At 47.0% G+C, this 19,805-nt stretch overlaps 1 protein-coding gene and 1 long non-coding RNA gene across 13 annotated transcripts; one reads left to right on the forward strand and one right to left on the reverse strand.

Annotated features, from left to right (window-relative positions):
• Window positions 1–5,217: 5,217 nt before the first annotated feature.
• LOC125536820 (glutamate receptor 3.5) lies at window positions 5,218–10,237 on the reverse strand. 3 transcript variants are annotated; one of them, XM_048700096.2, is made up of 8 exons: window positions 9,975–10,235; window positions 9,745–9,867; window positions 9,322–9,607; window positions 7,174–8,516; window positions 6,796–7,073; window positions 6,673–6,704; window positions 6,182–6,588; window positions 5,218–6,070 (listed from the first exon to the last, which is right to left on the reverse strand). In XM_048700096.2, the coding sequence occupies exons 3-8, from the start codon at window positions 9,605–9,607 to the stop codon at window positions 5,630–5,632; spliced, it is 2,787 nt and encodes a 928-aa protein (XP_048556053.1). In that variant the 5' UTR covers window positions 9,745–9,867; window positions 9,975–10,235; the 3' UTR covers window positions 5,218–5,629. The 3 variants fall into 3 exon arrangements, with proteins under 3 accessions (XP_048556053.1, XP_048556052.1, XP_048556055.1); XM_048700095.2 differs by having other exon boundaries at window positions 9,322–9,867; XM_048700098.2 differs by having other exon boundaries at window positions 5,723–6,070; window positions 6,196–6,588; window positions 9,322–9,867; window positions 9,975–10,237.
• Window positions 10,238–12,680: 2,443 nt separating this feature from the next.
• LOC125536821 (uncharacterized) lies at window positions 12,681–19,584 on the forward strand. 10 transcript variants are annotated; one of them, XR_015616138.1, is made up of 10 exons: window positions 12,681–13,084; window positions 13,308–13,415; window positions 13,842–13,967; window positions 14,237–16,143; window positions 16,241–16,314; window positions 16,382–16,747; window positions 17,064–17,186; window positions 18,205–18,343; window positions 18,732–18,783; window positions 19,148–19,584. It is a non-coding gene; the product is annotated as an uncharacterized LOC125536821 (long non-coding RNA). The 10 variants fall into 10 exon arrangements; XR_015616136.1 differs by having other exon boundaries at window positions 19,174–19,584; XR_015616139.1 differs by having other exon boundaries at window positions 18,737–18,783.
• Window positions 19,585–19,805: the final 221 nt, after the last annotated feature.

A 19,805-nucleotide genomic window follows, 5' to 3' on the forward strand; every position in this document is an offset into this window, starting at 1 on the left:
TCGTTCTCTTTCAAGACCACGTACGACGATGATATACTAACCAATTCTGCCTTTCAGATTACTAACTTGTGATGTCATCGACTCCCCCCCCCTTCCGGCGGCGCCGCGCCGCACCAGGACCAACCCGCCGGGCCTCCTTCTCCTCCCCCAGCAAATGACCCTCCCGCCGCTGCCGCCGCCGAGGGCATCATAGGCTAAGCCCGCGGGCCGCAGCGGTGGCGGCGGCAACCTTCCTCGGCCGGCGATCGGATCTAGGTGGCGGCGACCCACTCCGAACGATTCAAGAGCGGTGGCGCAGGCCGACGACGACCAAGGTTGTCATGCTGGCGGCGGCGACGAAGAGATCACGTCGGCGGCTAGGGTGCCCGATCTGGATCCATTTTGGATCTGGGTGGTGGTTCCTCGAGCCGTCGTGCGCACCCTTTGTTCCGGCACGGCAAGTGGCCTCTGGACTAGGCCCGTGATACGAGGACGTCGGGGGCTCCGGCCCTGGGCGTGGAGGTGGTGGCCATCTTCTTCGCCGGAGGTGGTCGGGTAGATGGTTGTGGATTCTCGCATCTAGTCTTGGTGTCGAGTGGGAGACGAGGCTGCCGGCGAAAACCATGCTATAGTCATGGCGGGCGATGGCGGCGTTTTCGCGTCGTTATCTTGTTGAAGACATCGCCACTGCAGCTTCTGTCGACTTGCTTGCGCTGCTCTAGGTGAAAACCTAGACCCGGAGTTTCCGGATCGGACGATGACGATGCTTTTGGTGTCGTTTTCCCTCATGGGGCATCGTTTTTGAGTAGCGGCTGGATGTAGGATCAGAGGACGGATTCTTTGAAGAAGCAGTGCGTCATCTCACTCATTGATGGCGACGGGTCTCGGCGGCATGGTGCTGTGGTGACTCGCCGTCCGATGCGCGAAGATGGACTCGCGCAGGAGGGTGACGCGGTCTGGCGTCGTGGTGGCGTCGACGGCAGCTAGACCGGGCAAGGTTGATGCAGTAGTATAGTTCTGAAAATGGATTGGTGGCAGGTGGCTGCAGCGGCTTCATACCCGGCAGGCGTCCTGGTTGAGGAGTGCGCCAGACCGGTGGGTACCCCATACCCGGCAGACGTCCTGGATGGGACCTCGGGTCTTAGATGTTAGGTTTGACTGCGAGGTCTGTTTGATATTAGGCCCAAACTATCAGTATCCCTTCATCAACTGGCTAGAAGTACCGACAGATATTGCCTAGACGATGACTTCAGTCTTATTGTTGTATAACTTTATAAGGTTTTGTATGAATAATTAATAAAGTGGCTGCATGCATCATCCAGATGCAGAGGCTGGAGGTCCTTCTCCATTTAAACAAAAATAGTACCACTGCTGATAGAGTAGACAAGGGGGATCACAAACCACAAGCGCAAAGGATACTAGTACTTTTCTCCTTTGCCGTCCCTTGAAGCACATCGGTACTTATGCCCAGACCCATTGCGTAGGAAAAAAGAACACTTTCCCCATGAAGTGCTCCAACCGATGGAGCAACAACGGTTTTGCTTGCTCATGCCATTATTATACAAGAAATTAGCAACATTAGCGCTGCATGATATCCAATCATTTTCCAATAGAAGTTTGTCTGTGTCACACAGTCGGCGATTAGTGGGAAAAGTGAGGGGGAAACGGTTCTCATCACCCACAGCAATCACCTCATCAGCAGCAACAAAGCCAACAAGAAGCAACATGCATGCACGAGCACCGCCTGCAGGTGGTGTTTCTACGTTCTACCAGCTCAGGGCATCTCCAGCTGTTTGGCTTTTCAGAACGCCTAAATAGAGCGGCTTGGGAGCATGCCGGCGCTAGTTCGGCCTCTGGGGTGACCTAGCTCCCAGTCACGCCCCCAAACGCCGGCCTCAGGATGCGGGAAATTTAAACTTGGTCGTTCCCGCTCTCAAAAGACGTCACAAATCCGGCGATCGGACGCAATCTGGCGTTACAAAAAACAGAGCGCCGCACGACGCAGGTTCGCGTGCACAATGATTCACTCGGCGGGGTCGGCTCCAGGCGTTGGCGGAGTCGGCGTGCGCGGGCTCGGCGGTGTCGGAGCTGCTTCGGTGCTGGGTTGTGTCGGCGCGGCTTCGGCACTGCTGGGCGGCGATGTAGAGGCGTCGTTCGGGCTTGGCGTCCGTGTGGTCGTGGGCGCGGGAGCTTGCGTCGTCGGCGTCGTCGGCGTTGCCGTCTGCATCTGGTTCAGGATGAGGCCGCGCTCCGCCATGTACCACGCCCTGAGCTGCTCGTCGTTGCTCTGGAGCATGTCCGCCCCGCCCATCAGAAAAGCCATGTCGGTGTTCCTCTTCTTCGCGGCGACGTTCGTCCGGAGCAGGTCGAGCTTGATGGCGCTGTTCTTCATCAGCGACGACCACCGCGCCTCGGTCTTCTCTTCACGTAGGACGGCCCGGGCCTGGGCGTCGGCGAGGCAATGCTCGATGGACTCCTGCACTCGCGTGGTTGCCGCGTCGGCGTTTTCCCCTTCTTTGCCAATTTGTGGCCGTCCGGCCGCCCCTCTGAAGCGCCAGGAGTCGTCACGTCCGGCTTGTATGTCTTCTTGGCCTTGTCGAGGGTACGTCGGACTTCCGCCCACTTCTCGCACTTGTCAATGTGCTTGTAGACGTGGAGGTGCTTGAAGTCGGCGTCTTGGTTGTCGCGCCGATACATGGTGAACATACGCAGCAGCTGCGCGGAGGAACAAACAGTTGGCGGGCGGCGGGCGTTGACGACGAAGAGATGCAGGCGAACGACGTGCGTACCTGATCCTTAACACTGGCGCCGCTCTCCGGGCGAGCCGCGACCTCCTCGACGATTCCATGCCATTTGTTGCACGCCAATTGGATACGCCCCCAATGGTTCGCCATCGCCTTGGAGCCGCGCTGCATGTAGACGCCTTTGAAGTACGGGTCGACGAGCTTCCGCTCGTCGAACTCGGCCTTGATGCGGTCCCAGTACGTCTCGAAGGTCTGGTTCGTGCCGGTGGTCGGGTCAAGGCAGACGACTTTCCATGCTTCGGCGAGGCATTCCTCCTCCTTGGATGTCCACTTGATGCGTGCTTCGCCTGTCCTAGCCGCCCGCTTCTTCTTCTGGCGCCCCTTCGTCGGATCAGGAGCTGGCTCCTCCTCCTCCTCGTCCTCGTCCTCATCCTCCTCCTCGGGATCCTACGCTTCGTGCGCGTCTTCGCCATAGACGTAACCGAGCTCGGCCTTCATGTCGCCGCTGAGATCCACTACCTCGTCCTGGGTTGCGAACCCGGGAGACGCGGCGGCCGCGGTCGATCCTGTCGCGATGATGTCGTCCATGTCGGCTCCTGTGTCGTTCGTGTCGCCGAGGTGCGAGAAGGGCCGCGGCCCACGGCGGAGATGGGGCGTCGGTGTGGTCGCGTAGGCGGCGGGCAGCGAGTAGTTGTATGGAGGGTACTGCACGCCGACGAAGGCGGGCGAGGGTGTGCGCGTCGCGGGGTGACCATGGGGGAAGGTCACGTTTGGGTTGAACCCCCCGTGCGCGTCGCCGTCGGCGTAGCCGGGCGACGACGATCCCCATGGAGATCCGACGCCTTGCTGTCCCCAGGGCGCGTACTGGGCGTGGCTGACGACGGGTGGATTCATCATCCCCGCGTGGTCGACCGATGAGGAAGACGCCGCCGCACGCGCCGCGTTGTCGCGGGCCTTCTTGGCAACTTCCACTCTCCACTCGGCGTTCGACATGCCCGGTGGCTTCGATGGCGGCGCCCTCGGCTTCCTCTGCTTCGGCTGGGCCACGGTGCCAGTCGTGGTTGCCGCCGCGCGCGGCATGGCGTACTTCTTCGGCGGCATGGCGGCGACTGGAAGGCGAGCTGGAGGGGGTTTGGCGGAAGAAAGGGAGGGAATGGCGGGAGGAAGGCGAGCGAGCGGAGAAGATGCGAGGGAAAAGCGTCAAGAAGCGGCGGGAAAAGGCCCTCGGGTCGCCGCCAGGGCGGGCCCACGCGCCTTTTTCGCTTGTGCCGACTCCTCAAGCGTCCCCAGGGCGCCGGGTTCGGCCTGAGTCCGCCGCCATCAGTTTTGGCTCAAGCCGGCGAAAAACGGGCTTCTGGAGACGCGACTGAGCCGTTTTTTCGGCGCCGGTGCGGCAAAATCACCTGAAGAGGGCCTGTTGAAAGCGCGGCTGAAGATGCCCTTAGCTAGTACTGCGTAATCATGCATGCTCAAGCATACATGGGTATGCAACCACTAGACTACACCACACTTTTGCTTCCGCAAGCCCCCCCCAATAGAAGAGGCTGAGAAATGAGAAAAGCCAAGACCATCTTGGATTGCACAAGGGCGTCGGCCGCTCCTTGAACTCTTCTCCCGCCACTTGGCTTCTCTCCACTTTGAGGTGGCCGGACAGGTTGCGCGCCTTGACAAGATAAAGATTTCCTGGGATCATCTTGGACACCTCACCTCATCATTTGATATGGTGTACAGTACCATGCATCTAGATGTTGACCCCCTATATATACATGGCGTTGGCGTGTAGCAGTAACGAACCATTCACGTGTAGCGTGTAAAACGTAAGCACGTATCTATACAACCTCTACAAAGAAATGTAAAAACGTTTAGATCACTATTTTAGTGAAGTAATAACTTGTTTAAACACATCAATCCACCTCTTGATGAAATGCACGCATACCCTCCAATCAACAAGCGGTTGGTTGGTGCCTTACTCCTTTTCTGGAAGAGGAGAGGGTGATTTGTTGATGTACCAACGTCACCTGAATTTGGTTGCAGTCAGGAGCAGATTAGGGTATCCTGGGCAATCAAACTTAATTAACTGGGACCATCAATGAATCAAATAAGCTAAAAGATATCCCGGGAGACGCGGCCATGCTACCTTCCTATCGTAATCCAAGTTAAGTCCGGATTAGTTTCTCAGTCAGTCGCATGGAGAATCAGCAAGTACAATTCCATTCCTTCATTGCCTTGCAGCAAGCAAGGGAGAGCCGGACAGGTCCACTGTTGTAATCTGAGAGAGATTTCTTTTTGAGCAATGTTAAAATTGCTCTTTTTGAGATGCCAATTCTGCAGTTACAGAGGAGAATGTTAATTAAGCTCGATGAGGATTCGAGTCTGCTGGGATGTAAAAGATTTCGGAGTTAAGCGAAAGAGTAGAGATGCATATGTTACTCTTTCATCACAGCACAGCTCAGTAGCGAAAGGAAATGCGCAACTAGAGTACCAGGCACACACCACACCAAACAAGGATTCAGACTCCTCGGCTTATTCAGAACATGCTTCAGATTGATTGTAGCTACAACAACTTGGAACACAAGAGGTTACTTCTAATTTCAAAAAGAAAAGCGCACTCTGACAGAAAAAATTTGTAGCTACAATCTGGAGAGCTTACTTCAGATTTACATACCACAACCGAATGCTGCTACTTCTCCCATCAACAAGTTGGCAACATGTTTCAGTGAAAATACTCTACTTCAGCTGCTCTGGACGCTGCAAGGTTTCCACAGCCAGAGCAAACGGAACACAAGAAAACAGCGTCGTCGGTCCATCGCCACCCGTGGTTTCGGAATCTGCCACTTCAACTGCAGGAGGGCCGCGCGTTGTTCTTTCTGACTATGTTAGTCATGCAGCAGCGATGTACGTAAGTCTTACAGCGGCAATGTAGATGCTTCTTCTGTAGTGCCGATTCTTGCCTGCTGAGAGCCATTAGGCTTTTTCTTGAGAGCATTCTTCACCTCCTCCTCCCTCTTGTCAACAAAAGAGATTAGCGATTTGATGCTGGTTAGCCTCGCTGGCCGGTTCACAATCGCCGCTTCAACCTCAACCTGGTTATTATACTTGCTGTACTGAAACAATATTCGCCAGAAGAAAATCAGGAGAGCAATGGCACATGCAAGGCCACACACCACAAACAGGCCCCAGAAGCTTGACAGGTTCAAGGAGTTTGAACCGAGCTCACTATCATCTGACTCACATCCTTTCTTCCCGCTTAACCATTCATCATGGATCCTTTGGAGGTCGCCGTTCTCTGATAGTGTAAGGATTGCTGTCGACAAGTCCTCGGCAAGAGGAGAGTCTCTTGGAAATGCCTGCAGCAGAAAATAGTACAATAGTAAGATATTTAGGAGAATAAAAGCCAGTTATTTGATCCTTCTTTTTTTGAATTGGAAGAGTTATCAGATCATAATTAATTAACTTACAAATCCCCATCCACCTTTTGTGAAAACCTGACCGACCGTCTTGAATTTACAGTACTTTGACAAGAAGATCTCAACGTATGGCAGCTCATCGATTATTGCAGCAACACCACCATTTCCAGACCCTAGCTCTAGTGCTCTTGCGTAATCAGATGGGCTGTTTAGTGGCACCAGACGGGAATCCGCGATATTGAGCTCCTCCACAAGATAATTTCTGGCAAACGATCCAACTTGATAACCAATTGCGCTTGAACTAGAGATCAAACTGTCAAGACCTTTTATCCCCGATGTTAACTCCTGAACTGTGAGAAGTGATGTCAAGCTTGCCGTGTAGCTTGAGTTAATAATGAGCACAACAAAGAGCCACACAAGGAGCACAAATCTGCCAAGTGCGCTAGAAGTGTTCTCTCCTGTGTAAACCAACAAAAAAAGTGGATATAAGAGTGAACCAAAAGAGTCTTTAATATCTTGACAAGTTTGATTTCAGAACTTACTGTGTGCGAAAAACATGGTTGAAAAGCTAAACCTGAAAGGTGCAGAGCAGACATCATATATCAGATAACAAAAAAACTTGCACACTTTCAAAAACAGAAATGTTATGCAATACATATACTAACCAGCATACTGTCATAATTTGTTGCCTTGGGGTTCCGCGGAACTCAGTATTAGTGCGGTGTTCAAGGATCCAAACAACTGTACCCACAAAGAGGAAGAGCAAACCTAGAACACACCACATCTGAAAGGTGAATGGTTTCAGAAAAGCCCAAGCGTTTGATCCAATCTCCCTTGCTGGAGCTACAATAATGAGACCTGATTCTGTATATGGCTGAGTAAAATCAACAAGTCTTGTTCTATTTGTCACAATAGAGATGTCCCCTATGGCAGCATCAAAGTACTGAGTGGTACCAAAAGAGAAGAACAAAATTAATAAAATCCAGTATAATAAAGATGGTACAATAGTTTTTCAGACTCAATGATATGGAGATGTTACTCACATTTTCGGACACCTTTTGTACAAGGTCACTGTAGCTCGGATTTTTCAAACCATCTCCAAATAAAACAAAACTGCATCCCACAGGGTAAGGCAACAAGCTTATCGCAGATTTGAAAACATCAACTGAAAACCCCTTTACCCCATCAGGCCCATCGTCTTGCATCACGAACTCATTGTAGCTTGTACGCAGAGGAACACCGATCCTTAAAAGCTTCCCATGGTACGGAAACACCCAACCACGGGGTTTCTCAGCAGTCTGACCAGGCCAGATAACATCATGGAGCTGCATATCATTGGTTGTAGAGTCCAGTGATACTGAATGCAAGTCTTCTGGAGCAGCAACTGAGAGACCAGAAAAGTTTGACCAATGCCCAATGGTTCTGAAACCAGTACCACCGATATTCAGGATGTCATAAGCTGGATGGATCAAATTCCCGTCCAAAGTAAATTGTACTTGGCCTGAAACCCCTGTGAAATTTGCCTGCAACACTTTCTCCAGTAATTTATCTCCATTGTTGAGAATTCTGAGAGAATCTAACTGAAGGCTACTTCCTTTTATAGCTTGCAAATTTTGGTTTGCAGAAAAGGATACTGCATTCCCTGCACTCAGAAACTGCTCAACTGCATGAGCAACTAACCATACGGAGTCATAAGCATGTGCAGTGTAAGAACTGAAGCTCGAACGGGTTCCTTTCCTAGTCAGATTGTTCAGTTTGGGCAGCAAGGACTGCTGAATGCCAGAGTCAGCAACATGTTGCCGGAGAGTAATAACCCCCTGCGTATGTTCTGTCGCATCAGAATCAACATGCGCAGGTGAATCTATCACTGCAGAAAGCCAGTCTGTTGCTATCCATACATAGCCGCTATTCATCATCCCTAAAGATTTTGCGGCGGAGAAAACTGTCATCCCAGAGTCAGGGTTCACATGGACAACATAGACACGGGACTCCATTTCATTCACTTGCATCAAGACATCCTGGATTGCAGTCCTTCCAGCATGAGGTGGCAGTTTTGCTTTGTAGGCTATCTTGGCCATATTTTTTGCAAGGGCATCACCTAATGCCGTGATGCCGCCTCTGCCATAGTCATCATCAACATAGATGGCGATGACTTCTCTCCATTGATACTGACTGATGATACTAGCCACAGCAGACATTTGGTAGTAATCACTTTGTGTAGCCCTCACAAAGTAAGGGTATTCAAGGGAAGAAAGGGTAGGATCGGAGGCTGCGAAAGAGATAAGTGGGACTTGGAGTTTGTTAGCAGCATGAGAAATGATGTGAGCAATTGCGGATGATTGTGGACCTAATACAGCGATGACATCCTTGGCCAGAAGCTGCAATGCTGCACAGGTAGCATTAGTTTATCAAACTCTTCCAAGATTTGAATGGGAGATTAATAAATCATATGTTCACTTATAATTTAATAAGTAAAAGAAAACTAAGGAAAGTTACAATTAGAAAAGATGATCTGCTTAGGACTCAAATTTGCACAGTTGCCGTGATATCATGGAACTACCTTATATAGCTTTGCAACTTTCCAATCCAAATTTCCTCTGTATCTGAATTTGATTATGGTGTTGGCTACCAAGATTGAGTTAAAAAGAAGTACTCCCTCCGTAAAGAAATATAAGAGCGTTTAGATCTTTACTGAGGGAGTACAAAAGAAATACAGCACGTGCAAGGAAAGAAACCTCAAGCAAGCAGATTAAAATGGCAAATTGCTAATTTAAATACGATAAGGTTCAAATATCTTCACCAATTGCTACTCATGTCTAGTTATTAAGCGTAGCTAGAAACCTAACTTGCATATCTAGCAGTTTTGTTTGGGTCTGGCTTTGGCTTTATTTTGCTTGCTTCTCTACATAAGTTTTGTTTCAGTTTTGGTCGCAGCAAGGCTTGTGACATGTACTTTGCACCTTCTTGGCGGTTTATTCTAATACAGAATGACGTACGCTTTGGTGCGTGCTTGGGGAAAAATATGTCAGGTAATATTCACCAACTTCTATCTTATGTCTAGTTACTAGCAGGAGAAAAAAAAACTAACTTGCATATCATTATTCTTTGATTTGATACTAAACTAACTTGCGGATATAGAATCAAGACAGATTTGGAAATGAAAAACTGATGAAAGAGAAAGATGTATGAACCTTCAATGGTTCCAACAAAGCAACTGCAATTGGTGTCCTGCATAAGAAGACTCAGTTTTGTCCCGGGGAGTAGGGTTGGATCAGCATTGACATCCGCAACAGCGAGCTCGATAGCCGGCTTCACTGCCCTCCCGATGACCGAATCAAATGTGAAGAGCGCACCGATGCGCACCTCAGCCGGCCTCGACACGCCATTGGTGCCATTCTGTCTGCCAGCTATGGCACCGCCGGCAATAATGGAGACACAGAGCAGCAGGGCAGCAAGGTGAGCAGCAGTGCAGCCCATCTGCACAAACCACAAAGCAAGAAAGCACAAGTGGCTTCTTGACCTCCAGAACCAGAAGCTAACACGGATACTGTGTTCTCGATCTAGACGACATCTGTTTCCACCCAAAAGAAGGAATTTAGAGGCCGAGATCGCACCGAGGAACCAGGAGAAGAAGCAGGAGAGGAACGCAGGCGATGGAAATGTTCCTGCTCTGCCCGTGGCCGCCGACCAGCTGCTCGACGAAATGCTCAGCAGGACGAAGTGGCGGCGCAGCTCACCTGCGACAGCAAAAGAGGAACGGAACGCGGCATCATTCAGTTGTCCAACGAGCTAATCGATTTGCTTGCCTGAAGAGAAGAGAAGACGAGGATCATCGGGCGCTTACCAACGGAAGCCAAAGAGCTCCGCCGAGAACACCACGGAACCTCGTTTGGTTTCTTGACCTTGCTGGTGATCCTTGGTGCACGAGGAGGGAAATGCTACGGTCTCTCGGTTTTGGGGGGATATTTGTAGCCATTCTCCGGGCAAATGAAATGCCTGCCTGCCGAGGCCAGGCAGTGGCTGGCACTGTGACGGCGACCGCGGGTGCGAGACGATCGTGGCCTCGTGGGGTCATGATAAAGCGGCTTTCTTTGCTGCCCTCGGCGATTGGATTCCTTTCAGCCATAAAGAGGGAAATGGGAGACACCCGGAAGCTTTGTGTCGCGGACGTCAGGCTCAGCAAAGTTCAGCTTGGACATTCTGACACTGGGTAATACTCTATCTTGCTAGGAATATTGTTAATGCTTTAGACCCTCTCGAATATCTGCTACTCCAGCAGTACTACTAAAGCTCCCCTTTCTAAAATATTCACATTCACCAAAGCCATGTGCATCAAACCATACAGATACAGTGCACTGCTTTGTGTTGGTTCTATATGACTCCACTGTTATCAATATGTCAGTCCTTTTATTTATCTTTTATCAGACTATTAGTGTTTAGATCTATGCATCCTAATTATGCAGAGGTTGAGTGTTGCTTACTATGTATTGTATCCCCTTAAATGCTTGATGCTCTATTTTGAGTTAACAAAAACACTCTTTATTGAAAACAACGTACTTCACAAAACCCTAATTAAGCCCTTTTCTTCTAACCTACTCATGCAAGACTGAATGCCCAGCGATGAACATCATCCTTCGACCCGTCAACGCTCCTCCAAGGAAGGCCAACAACACAGGAAAGCCAATGAAACATTATTCTCGTCACCGGCGCTGCCCTAACTTCACTAGCGACAAAGAACTAAAAAGCCCCTACATGACACAAACCAGACACATACCTAATGTTCCCATTCTTCCACGCCGTAGTGACCGGCGGAGGGTAGGGGGACCCACAGTGGCACCAACAGGCCGAGGGGAAGTGCCGCCGCCTCCGGGTCGCCTTCTGCTCTCAAAACCCTATAACTCCTTTTCTTTTCTTCCCGGCCTCGAAATACAAAAAAGTTAACTCTATTTATTCCTTGCTCCATGCCACTTTGCTCCATTTGGGTCATGGGGCCGCGACCATGGTGCGGTCCTCCACCTAGAGTTTGTGCAAATACTGTAGTGTGGCGCGACCCTGCCTGTGCGACTGGAGGAAGATGGCTCGGGGCTGCAGGTTCTCGGTCGCGTGGGAGTTGGAAGATGTGTTGCGTGCTCTCGTTCACGCGGGTAGTTGGTGGACCGTGCCGTTTCAGCTATGATGTCGAGGTGTTGCGGCGATGGCAAAGTGATCCAACTTGGACGGTGTTGCCCCAATCCGATGGGCGGGGGTGGAGGTGTGCGGTGTTACAAATGAAAGTCCTTCCCGCCTTCAATCGGTGTCGGCAGGGACTAAACCCGTGGGTTTTGTTCCCCTCTTTGGAGGCGTCATCGAGGTGTGTCGGCATCTGCCCCCTCCCCTCGCATTTGAGTTTGCTTGTGTATCTCCGGGTGAAAGCCTAGGTTCAGTTTTCTGAATCGGTAATGGCGGCATCCTCGATGTCGTTCCTTTGTTGGGAGCATCGTGTACGGAGACATGGCTTGAAGGTCATGTGTGGGGCTCCTTTTCTGTGCTCGTTGTTGTCCCAGGTTGATCTTCAACGATACTATATAGGTCGTAGCTGATGCATCCAAGACGATGCCTTCCTCTAGACCAACCAATCTTGCCACCTACTTGACGATGTGTTGTCTTCGGAGGACGCTGTTGGTCGAGACACGACTTTGTCTTTCGGCTTAGGGTAGACCCATGTGTTGTGGTGGCTTGTCTCCAGGCATGCCCTAGTGTTGAGTCTGTACTATGTTTGTTATTCACAATAAGGGTAGTCTTTCATAACTTGTTTCTGCCTTCTATAAGAATATAGTACGTGTAGGCGAACTTTTGGAAAGAAAAAAAACCTAGTTAGCACAATCTGGCGCATGAGGTATTATAGCAGCATTGGTGTTGCGCGGGGTCGATTTCGTTTGCTGTCACCACATACCAGAGTTTGAGTTAATACAGCCTTTCGGTTTGTTAGGCTGGCGTCTACTCCCTTGCCAAGCTTAATGATGTGTCACACGATTTCATGCGTTATGGGCACACTTATCCGCCAAATTTTGAGGCTGTTTGAAACCTGAGTTTACCTCAATCATGCAAAAAGGATGTGCCAAGCATTGTCACACTAGTACCAGTAGCATTCGGTCATGTCATCGTCTCATCAATCACGTGCCGTTCGCCACTCTTTCATGTCTTCCTTTTGCGACATGTGATAAAGGCCCCTTACTTAGAGTAGTAGCAATTTACAGGGAGTGCATGCGGATGAATCCCTCGGCTGGCCGGCTTCGTGCCGTCCCAGGACGCGGGGGAGCAATTTGAGTAAGCGCGTAAGTTTTTTTCTTTATTTGTGCTCAACAAGTTGGCTGCTGTCGAAGAATGTTTGTTTATGATCCACCTGATATTGAACATATAAACCCTTCTAAACTCGTATAAACCCTTCTAAACTCGTAGTCACAACCGTTGCCTCCACGCCGCCTTTAAATCGCTATGCCACCACCTGTTAATTCGGTGCCCCGCCGGGGGCATTTTAATAATTTCACGTCTAGATGTATAAAACTCAGTCGCTCAGTTGACGAACCCTAGCCGTCGCCCGCTCCCGCACTCTCCTCCCCCTCCTGCCTCTTCCCTTCCCCGCCTACTCCTCCTGTCGCCGCTGCCGCCTCCGCTCCTGCTGTCGCCACATCGCCGCCCCAAACCCCTGCCGCATCGGAGAGAAATCCATGGCGGTGGACAAGCCCGGCGGCGGCGGGGCCTCCTCCTCTTCGCCCGCGTCCACCACGGACCGACCGCGTCAGCAAGAGGAGAGGAGCAGCAGCCGCAGCGCGTCCTCAGTCCGGCCTCGACAAGAGAAGGGGAGCAGCAGCCCAGCCACGCTAGCTGGCGCGCACCTCGTCGCCACCTCTCCTCACCTTCTCCCAGGTTCCTGATCTGGAGCGGGAGGGAGGCCAGGCTACCCTTGACACGCATGTACTCCCCCTTTCCCCTTTGTGCCCTCTCTCTCTCTTCCCCGACCTCTCTTTCTTGTTACACACAGATTCATTGGAGCAGCACACCTGGTTTTAGATCTTTCTTAACTTCTCCTATTTGCTATTGTTGTGTCAGAACTGATGGATATCAAGGATTGCTGCCTTCAAGTTATGTTTCCCCGTTATAAGGACTCCATTCAATTGATTTTTTGTTATGGCTGCAGATGTGGAATGTTCTCACTATCAACTCTGGAATAACTAGCAAGTAGTGGTGTCAATGGCATCCGTGGGAGACATTTTGGTGGCACATGGACATCACGTTCTGGAATAAAGTAAGTCTCACAATCAACTTGGGAAGATGAGGTAGGCTGCCTTCAATTTTCTATCTGGGTAGCAGCAACAAATTCATGAATCTACCGCTTGTTGCCTTTATTATTGTGATCTATGCAAAAAGTAAATTTTGCTTGAAGATTGCAGCACACACGGATTGCTTGGCAGACTAAAATAAGTAGGAGCTTCTGATTGGACCCTTCAAGCAATAGTGTTGTTAATATATTAGTTATTATATTATGTTACTAGATTATTAGAATAACTTCCTGATATATGTGTTTATATGATTTCTGACATTTACTGCAATAATATTGATGGCCAAGCACTATACTGTGCATAAACAAAAAAAAAATCAGTTTTTCTTTTCGTAGTTGCAGCAATTTTCCTGTACCAATAGTGTGACACTACACTACTCTTCATTTTTACAGGCCATGGAACAATAAATAACTTGGCAACGGATACCCTGTGGTCTACAATTATACTGTAATTATGTGTGCACTTTGGATCTATTGGATGTCTAAATGTATTGTTAATCGACAACTACTAATGCAAAGGTATGTTCTATTTGTAATATGAAATGATTCTTATTTGTACCTCCAGCAGTCCTTCTCACATTTTCTATTTGTAATATGAAATGATTCTTATTTGTACCTCCAGCACTCTTCTATCTCTCCTTTTAGAACTAATGACATAAAAAATGTGGTCTGGAGTCTGGTCGTGTTTGAACAAAGTTGGTCAGAATGATATAGTTGTTTTCTTCAAGTTCATTATATTAATTTTTTCAGTATACAGATTATTTATTTGTTCACACAATACATGGCAGGAGATGTGTGTCGAGAGGCACATGAATATGCACGTGGGCTCTTTTTCAGCATGGTAGTCTAAAAAACTGTGGTATTCTCAGAACAGGTAGAAAATGCTTTGCTATCAAACCGGGCAAGTGCAGATTTCCTTGAATATAGTTTATTTTACAATTGTGTTGCCAACGTGCTTCCATTGTTTTATCACCATAAAATAGTTCTAGGTGCTCATATAAAATTTAGTGGCGTGTATGGGTGATTGTAGTGCAGTTTTGTTTATCTGCTTGCATTTTCAGCATTATAGTGTTGATATACTATCTCAATAAAACAGTGAATACGTATAATATGTACAAGCTACATTCAAGTTATGGCAGTGTGCTTGGGTAAGATGAACTGGTAATCTTCTGCTAGCTGAAAAAAACTTTTTTCGTCTTTTTCGTCTTTACATGTGTTTCTTGTTGAAACTCTTTTTCGTCTTTGCATGTGTTTCTTGATGAAGCTCGTGATTTTCAAGTTATGGCAGTACATATGTCTACCCACTTGCATGACTACCGATATTGTCCTTATTTTGCTCCTCCTTAGCCTTGTTCTGTTAGTGCAGTTCTTTTAAATAGCAGGGACAGAGTCCCAGAAAACATGCCTGATTGCTTTTCTTAGTGGCGCACTTGCAAGTATATGTGGTAGTTTCTGTTAGTTTCTCATGCTTTTCTACAAAGTGATAGGTTAATAATGTCATCAACAATTTTTTCCTTAACTGATCAATATCTTAGAAGTTGTCGCTCATTAGTTTTCTTTTCCTTATCTGATCTCTAGCGAGTAGAGTGATTTATTTTCGCAATACCTAATTCTGATCATAGGTAATGACAGATTTGTTTTCATTAAATGAGATTCTTGTTTTGTGTTGATTTTGCAAAATTTCTGTAGCTACATATTTGCTCAATCCAATAGACAGATTTTAATCAACCTTTATTATAATGTATTTCCAATTGTTCATAACTACATAAATTTTTGTTGTGATTTTGCAAGATTTCGAAATTTTTGTGTTTCAAAATTGTTATACTGATTCCTCAATGCTCTGTTCATGGCTTTGTTCTTATTTTATCCAAAAGACAGATTTTACTCAACCTTCAGTATAATATTTGCTTTGTTCTTATACTGATTCCTCGATGCTCTGTTCATGGCTTTGTTCTTATTTCTGAAGCTATATATTTGCTCTATCCAAAAGACAGATTTTACTTAATCTTTTGCCTTTTAGAAAAAGGGAGATGCCATTTAGAGCTTACTCTGTCCAACTTGATCTTCAACTTGCCGCTACTGTTCCTAAGCATTTTCCTGAAAACTGTTGTATTTGCTTTAGAGAATGAGCTCACCTTACTCAGAAGATATGCCAAGTAAAAAATTAGAAATTGAACAATTAGTTCCGCTCTTAAATTTTGCACAACAGTCCAAATTATCCAATAAATCATGTGTTAGCAGGGTCAAATTATAGAAGTTGAATCACTTGTTCTAAATTACCCAATCCAAATTATGGATGTTAATAATATGCTTTGTGTTAGACTGTTAGTCAAATTGTCGAAAGCCGGAGCTGGGTCGAGGAGCCGGCCTCCGCCTTTGACCATTACGTGAGAAGCAACACCGGCGTTGGCCGTTCCGTGTGCAGAGTGTGTGAGTTAGTGATTTAATTCCATCCTTTCCATCTCATGATGTGATTTTTCCTTTAGGATGAATTAGTAACTTTGTGTGGAGGTGGCAGCACTACCTGCTGGTTGGTGTAATGCCGTGCTTGACAGGGTGATTTGCAATTCCGAGTTTGTTTAATGGCTTAATGTCTAAGCACTCATCCCCTTATTCTGTTGTGTTGTTACCAACTTGGTTTGCAAGGAACAGACCTTCATCTGTGTACATCAAGATTGCTAATTGCCAGCTGAAGGTTGGTTTTGTTATCTGAGTAATCAGTTTTGTCATGTTGATCAACGATGCAATTTCAGTGAGGATATGTTTATGTTGCTTATTACTGTGCTTGACAGGGTGATAGTAAAGCATGAAGATGCCTAAGCTTATGAGGAAGCTGCAAACTGCGACTAAAAATTCTCACTTCAGGGTATTTCTTTTTACAATTTACTGCGCAGGATACATATCCTTCGCCATTAACATTCTTTTCCTCTCAGGTACTCTCTCTCTCTCTCGATCTCAGAGAGGAAACGAGGCAGCCACGGCCTCCTTGCCCCCCCCCCCCCCCCCCCCCTTCTCTCCCTCTCTCCCGTGCCTCCGCGCTACTGCAGTACTCCCGCGCTGCACACAGCTGCTGCTCCCCAACCACGGCGCTATGATGGTGCTTGCTCGCCTGGTCGCCGCCTCGTCTCGCCCAATCTTGATATAGTCCGGGGCGGCGCCGGCACCGCTCGACCGCGTCGTTGCCTCCTCTGCGTCATGAGAAGCGCCACCATTGCCTCCACCCCCACTGGGCAAGGAGCTCGAGGTGTTTGGGGGTTCGTGTTTCCTACACAGGCCAAAACACTATTGGAGCCTTGGAGGTGTGTGTGCAGCTCTAATTTGCTAACATCCTTTTTTCTTTTACCGCTGAATGCATCTATCAAATGAACTGTGTGGGTGCTTTCAGATAAGGTTACTGGTTTTGTAGATTTAGTATGATTCTGGACCATACTCTGAAACTAAAATGTACTAGATCTGTACCCCTGTATCTCTGGACATACTTTGGAACTAAATTATGCTATTATGCAAGGTTGTTTCTAATGACAGTAAACTGCATAATGATGTTTCAAATTATTTTGCGCAAGGTTGTTTCTAATGACTTGTCCATTTGCTTATTTCCTTGTTCGCCATCTGGAGATTGACAGGCCTGGAGTCTCGCTCGCCTCTGTTTTCCCCCTGTGGACACACATGAGACTCAGATCTTGGCTCGTCGTAGAGGAATCGATAGCAAGAATCAACCAGAGAAAGGATGTACACAAGGTACTCGATGGTTTTCCCCCAGCACTAGCTTTGTGTTGAGTTCGTTTTTGTATTTTTCTGTTTATGACTGAAGCGAGAAGCTACACATTGTTGTTCTCCTTTACAGCCTCACGCATACACACAGTGCACATCCAGGCCGTGCAGTACACCATGACCCTCTCACCTTTGCCCATGCCTGTTATACGTGTGCAAAGCATGCCAATAGTGCCCAGCACAGGAGCTGCACCCATGCTACATGCCCTGCTTTATTTGTTACAGTTCTACACAAGTGGAAACCCCAAGCTAAATTATAGAGAACAAAAATAGCTCACAGTCAGAGATCAGATTGAATGAGGACCGGTGCTCTAATTGATTCTTTTGCAAGGAGGGGTTTCAGTGTTCAAACATAATGCATTTCCATTTTCAGTTTGACCAAACTTGTATGCGGAGTAAAAGGAGAAGGTGGGGGTATAACGACATATCCGTGATTACATGGTCAAAATACAGACCTAGGATATTTGAATGTTTCCATATAAATGTTATCCTCTACCCGCAAAATAATAATATAAATGTAGTCGTCTTATATTTCGTAGCTTCCTGTTACCAGGATTGATAGCTATCGTATTTCATTCCGTTGTTTAGTAATGAATTGTTGTGATGCATTTTTTACTTTAATCCTTGCTACTTTTACAGCAGCCTTCTCGCGCAGATCATTTTGTATAGATGTATAACGGCATGCCCGTGATTGCTCTGTAAAAACCCGGCCTAGGATATATGAATACTTCCATATGTGCAGCCTTCTTGCGCAGATCATTTTGTATAGACATATAACGGCATGCCCGTGATTGCTCTGTAAAAACCCGGCCTAGGATATATGAATACTTCCATATAAACATATGCCTCTTCTATTTTGTAGTTTCTCATTCTAAAGAACGATATATATCATATTTCATTATGTTGTTTCGGTAAATAAATTTCCTTTCTGATTCTTTTTTGTTAAGTATCCAAGTAAGAGTCTGATTAGTGGCGGTGATTTCAGAGCTCGAGGCAGAGATGGCGGAGCTCGGGCGAGCTCGAGACTATGGATCCAGGGCTTGAGTGCTCACGGGATGGAGGTGCTCAGGATGGAGGCAGGGGAGGGCGCCCTGCGGGAAGTGATTTATGTGCTCCTTGATCAGGTTTTTTATAACTGATGGCATCTTACATTGTTGTCTTTTACCGATTAACTGGTTAAAATGGTCTTAGATTTCTGCTTTCTATTTGCGCCAGTTTCTTTTTACAAGAGATGAGATCTTACACAATATATTTTTGCCTTGGTTGATCTAATTAAACTTTTCCTTCAGCACGTGCATATGATGTTAATATAAAGCTATTTGGAAGTACATATCCATGGGCGAAAAAATATTATCATGTATTTTGTCTGTCATTTTGCTTGTGTTGATGTAGTTTATTGAGCTTTTTCACACGTCATGATATTATGCCTTAATTTCTACTAGGCTGCTTTTACATTTAAAATTCATTGTACAAACATTATTTACCTAATTTATGGAAACAATAAATTTGTAGCTCAGGTCACCTAGGAGATAATGTAAACCAAGTCGCTCACCGGTTTAAGATGGTATGTTCTGAACTTTCGTTGCTTTATGAAAGGACAAAAGATGTTAGACATGCATGCTACTACAGTTGAGCCATTTTCAGTTTTCTACATGAGCCACAGTGCCGAAGCCTTTGGACAGGCACTTTGTGGTAGAATGTGTCAAACATACTCCCTCCGTTCCAAAATAGATGACTCAACTTTGTACTAACTTTAGTACAAAGTTGAGTCATCTATTTTGGAACGGAGGGAGTAGGTCTTTTTGCTAAAATATGTGCTGTGCCGATGCTGCAACTAGCATACGCAAAATCACTTTGCTGTATATTTTTCATAATGCTACATTCCATCAATTAAATGACTTCTTATTGTTTTGAATCTACTTACATAGGTGTTTAAAGATTTACTTTGTTCCAGCGACTACTTTGGATCATCAGGCTGGCCCACATCCACGCGCTGCTCGGCGTCACCAAGTCACCGGCACAACTCCTCACGCCCAGGCCGTTCAACATTTTCTTCCGCTTTTGGTGCGTCACATTTAGAGTCTTTCTTTCCCATTTTACCGTGTTTGCATGGTAAGATGTTTGGTCGGATTTGAAGGTTCGTAGCCTTGGCTCCAAAGCTTCAAGCTCTTATAGAAATTAGAACTGGGCCTTTTAAAATAAGTCCTGCATAATAGTGTTGTTCAGTGGGATGCAGAATTTTTTTTGTCTGATCGGCTATCCTTGGTGCTGATTTAAGTACTGATTTCATTATCATATGACTACAATAAAGAAGCTGTGTGTATAAATATTACTAACTGCTGATAGTTTGCATCACTGATTTCAATTCTGTTGGCCCTCCTTAAGATTGCTTGGGAATGTAAGGCTTGAAAGTTTCAACCCTGTGCAATGTGCTTCTCGGCTGTGGATTTGTGTCTGACTAATTAACAGTTCTGTTAATAATGATATGTCTTTGAACATTATATGGGGGTATTGCATCGCTTGTACTTATAGTAAGTGGAATTTTTTCTCATATGTTTCAATATGTGTCCGAATAATATTAATGTA

Source organism: Triticum urartu, chromosome 2A (assembly GCF_056163025.1).
Source record: "Triticum urartu cultivar PI428250 chromosome 2A, HENAU_Tu73, whole genome shotgun sequence".
NCBI lineage: Eukaryota > Viridiplantae > Streptophyta > Magnoliopsida > Poales > Poaceae > Triticum > Triticum urartu.

Coding starts and splice junctions, on each gene's coding strand:
- LOC125536820 (XM_048700096.2), bottom strand. CDS start 9,607: ATGGGCTGCACTGCTGCTCACCTTGCTGCCCTGCTGCTCTGTGTCTCC. Junction 6,589..6,672: donor AACCATGTTTTTCGCACACA/GTAAGTTCTGAA, acceptor TGGTTTACACAG/GAGAGAACACTTCTAGCGCA. Junction 6,071..6,181: donor CAAAAGGTGGATGGGGATTT/GTAAGTTAATTA, acceptor TTTCTGCTGCAG/GCATTTCCAAGAGACTCTCC.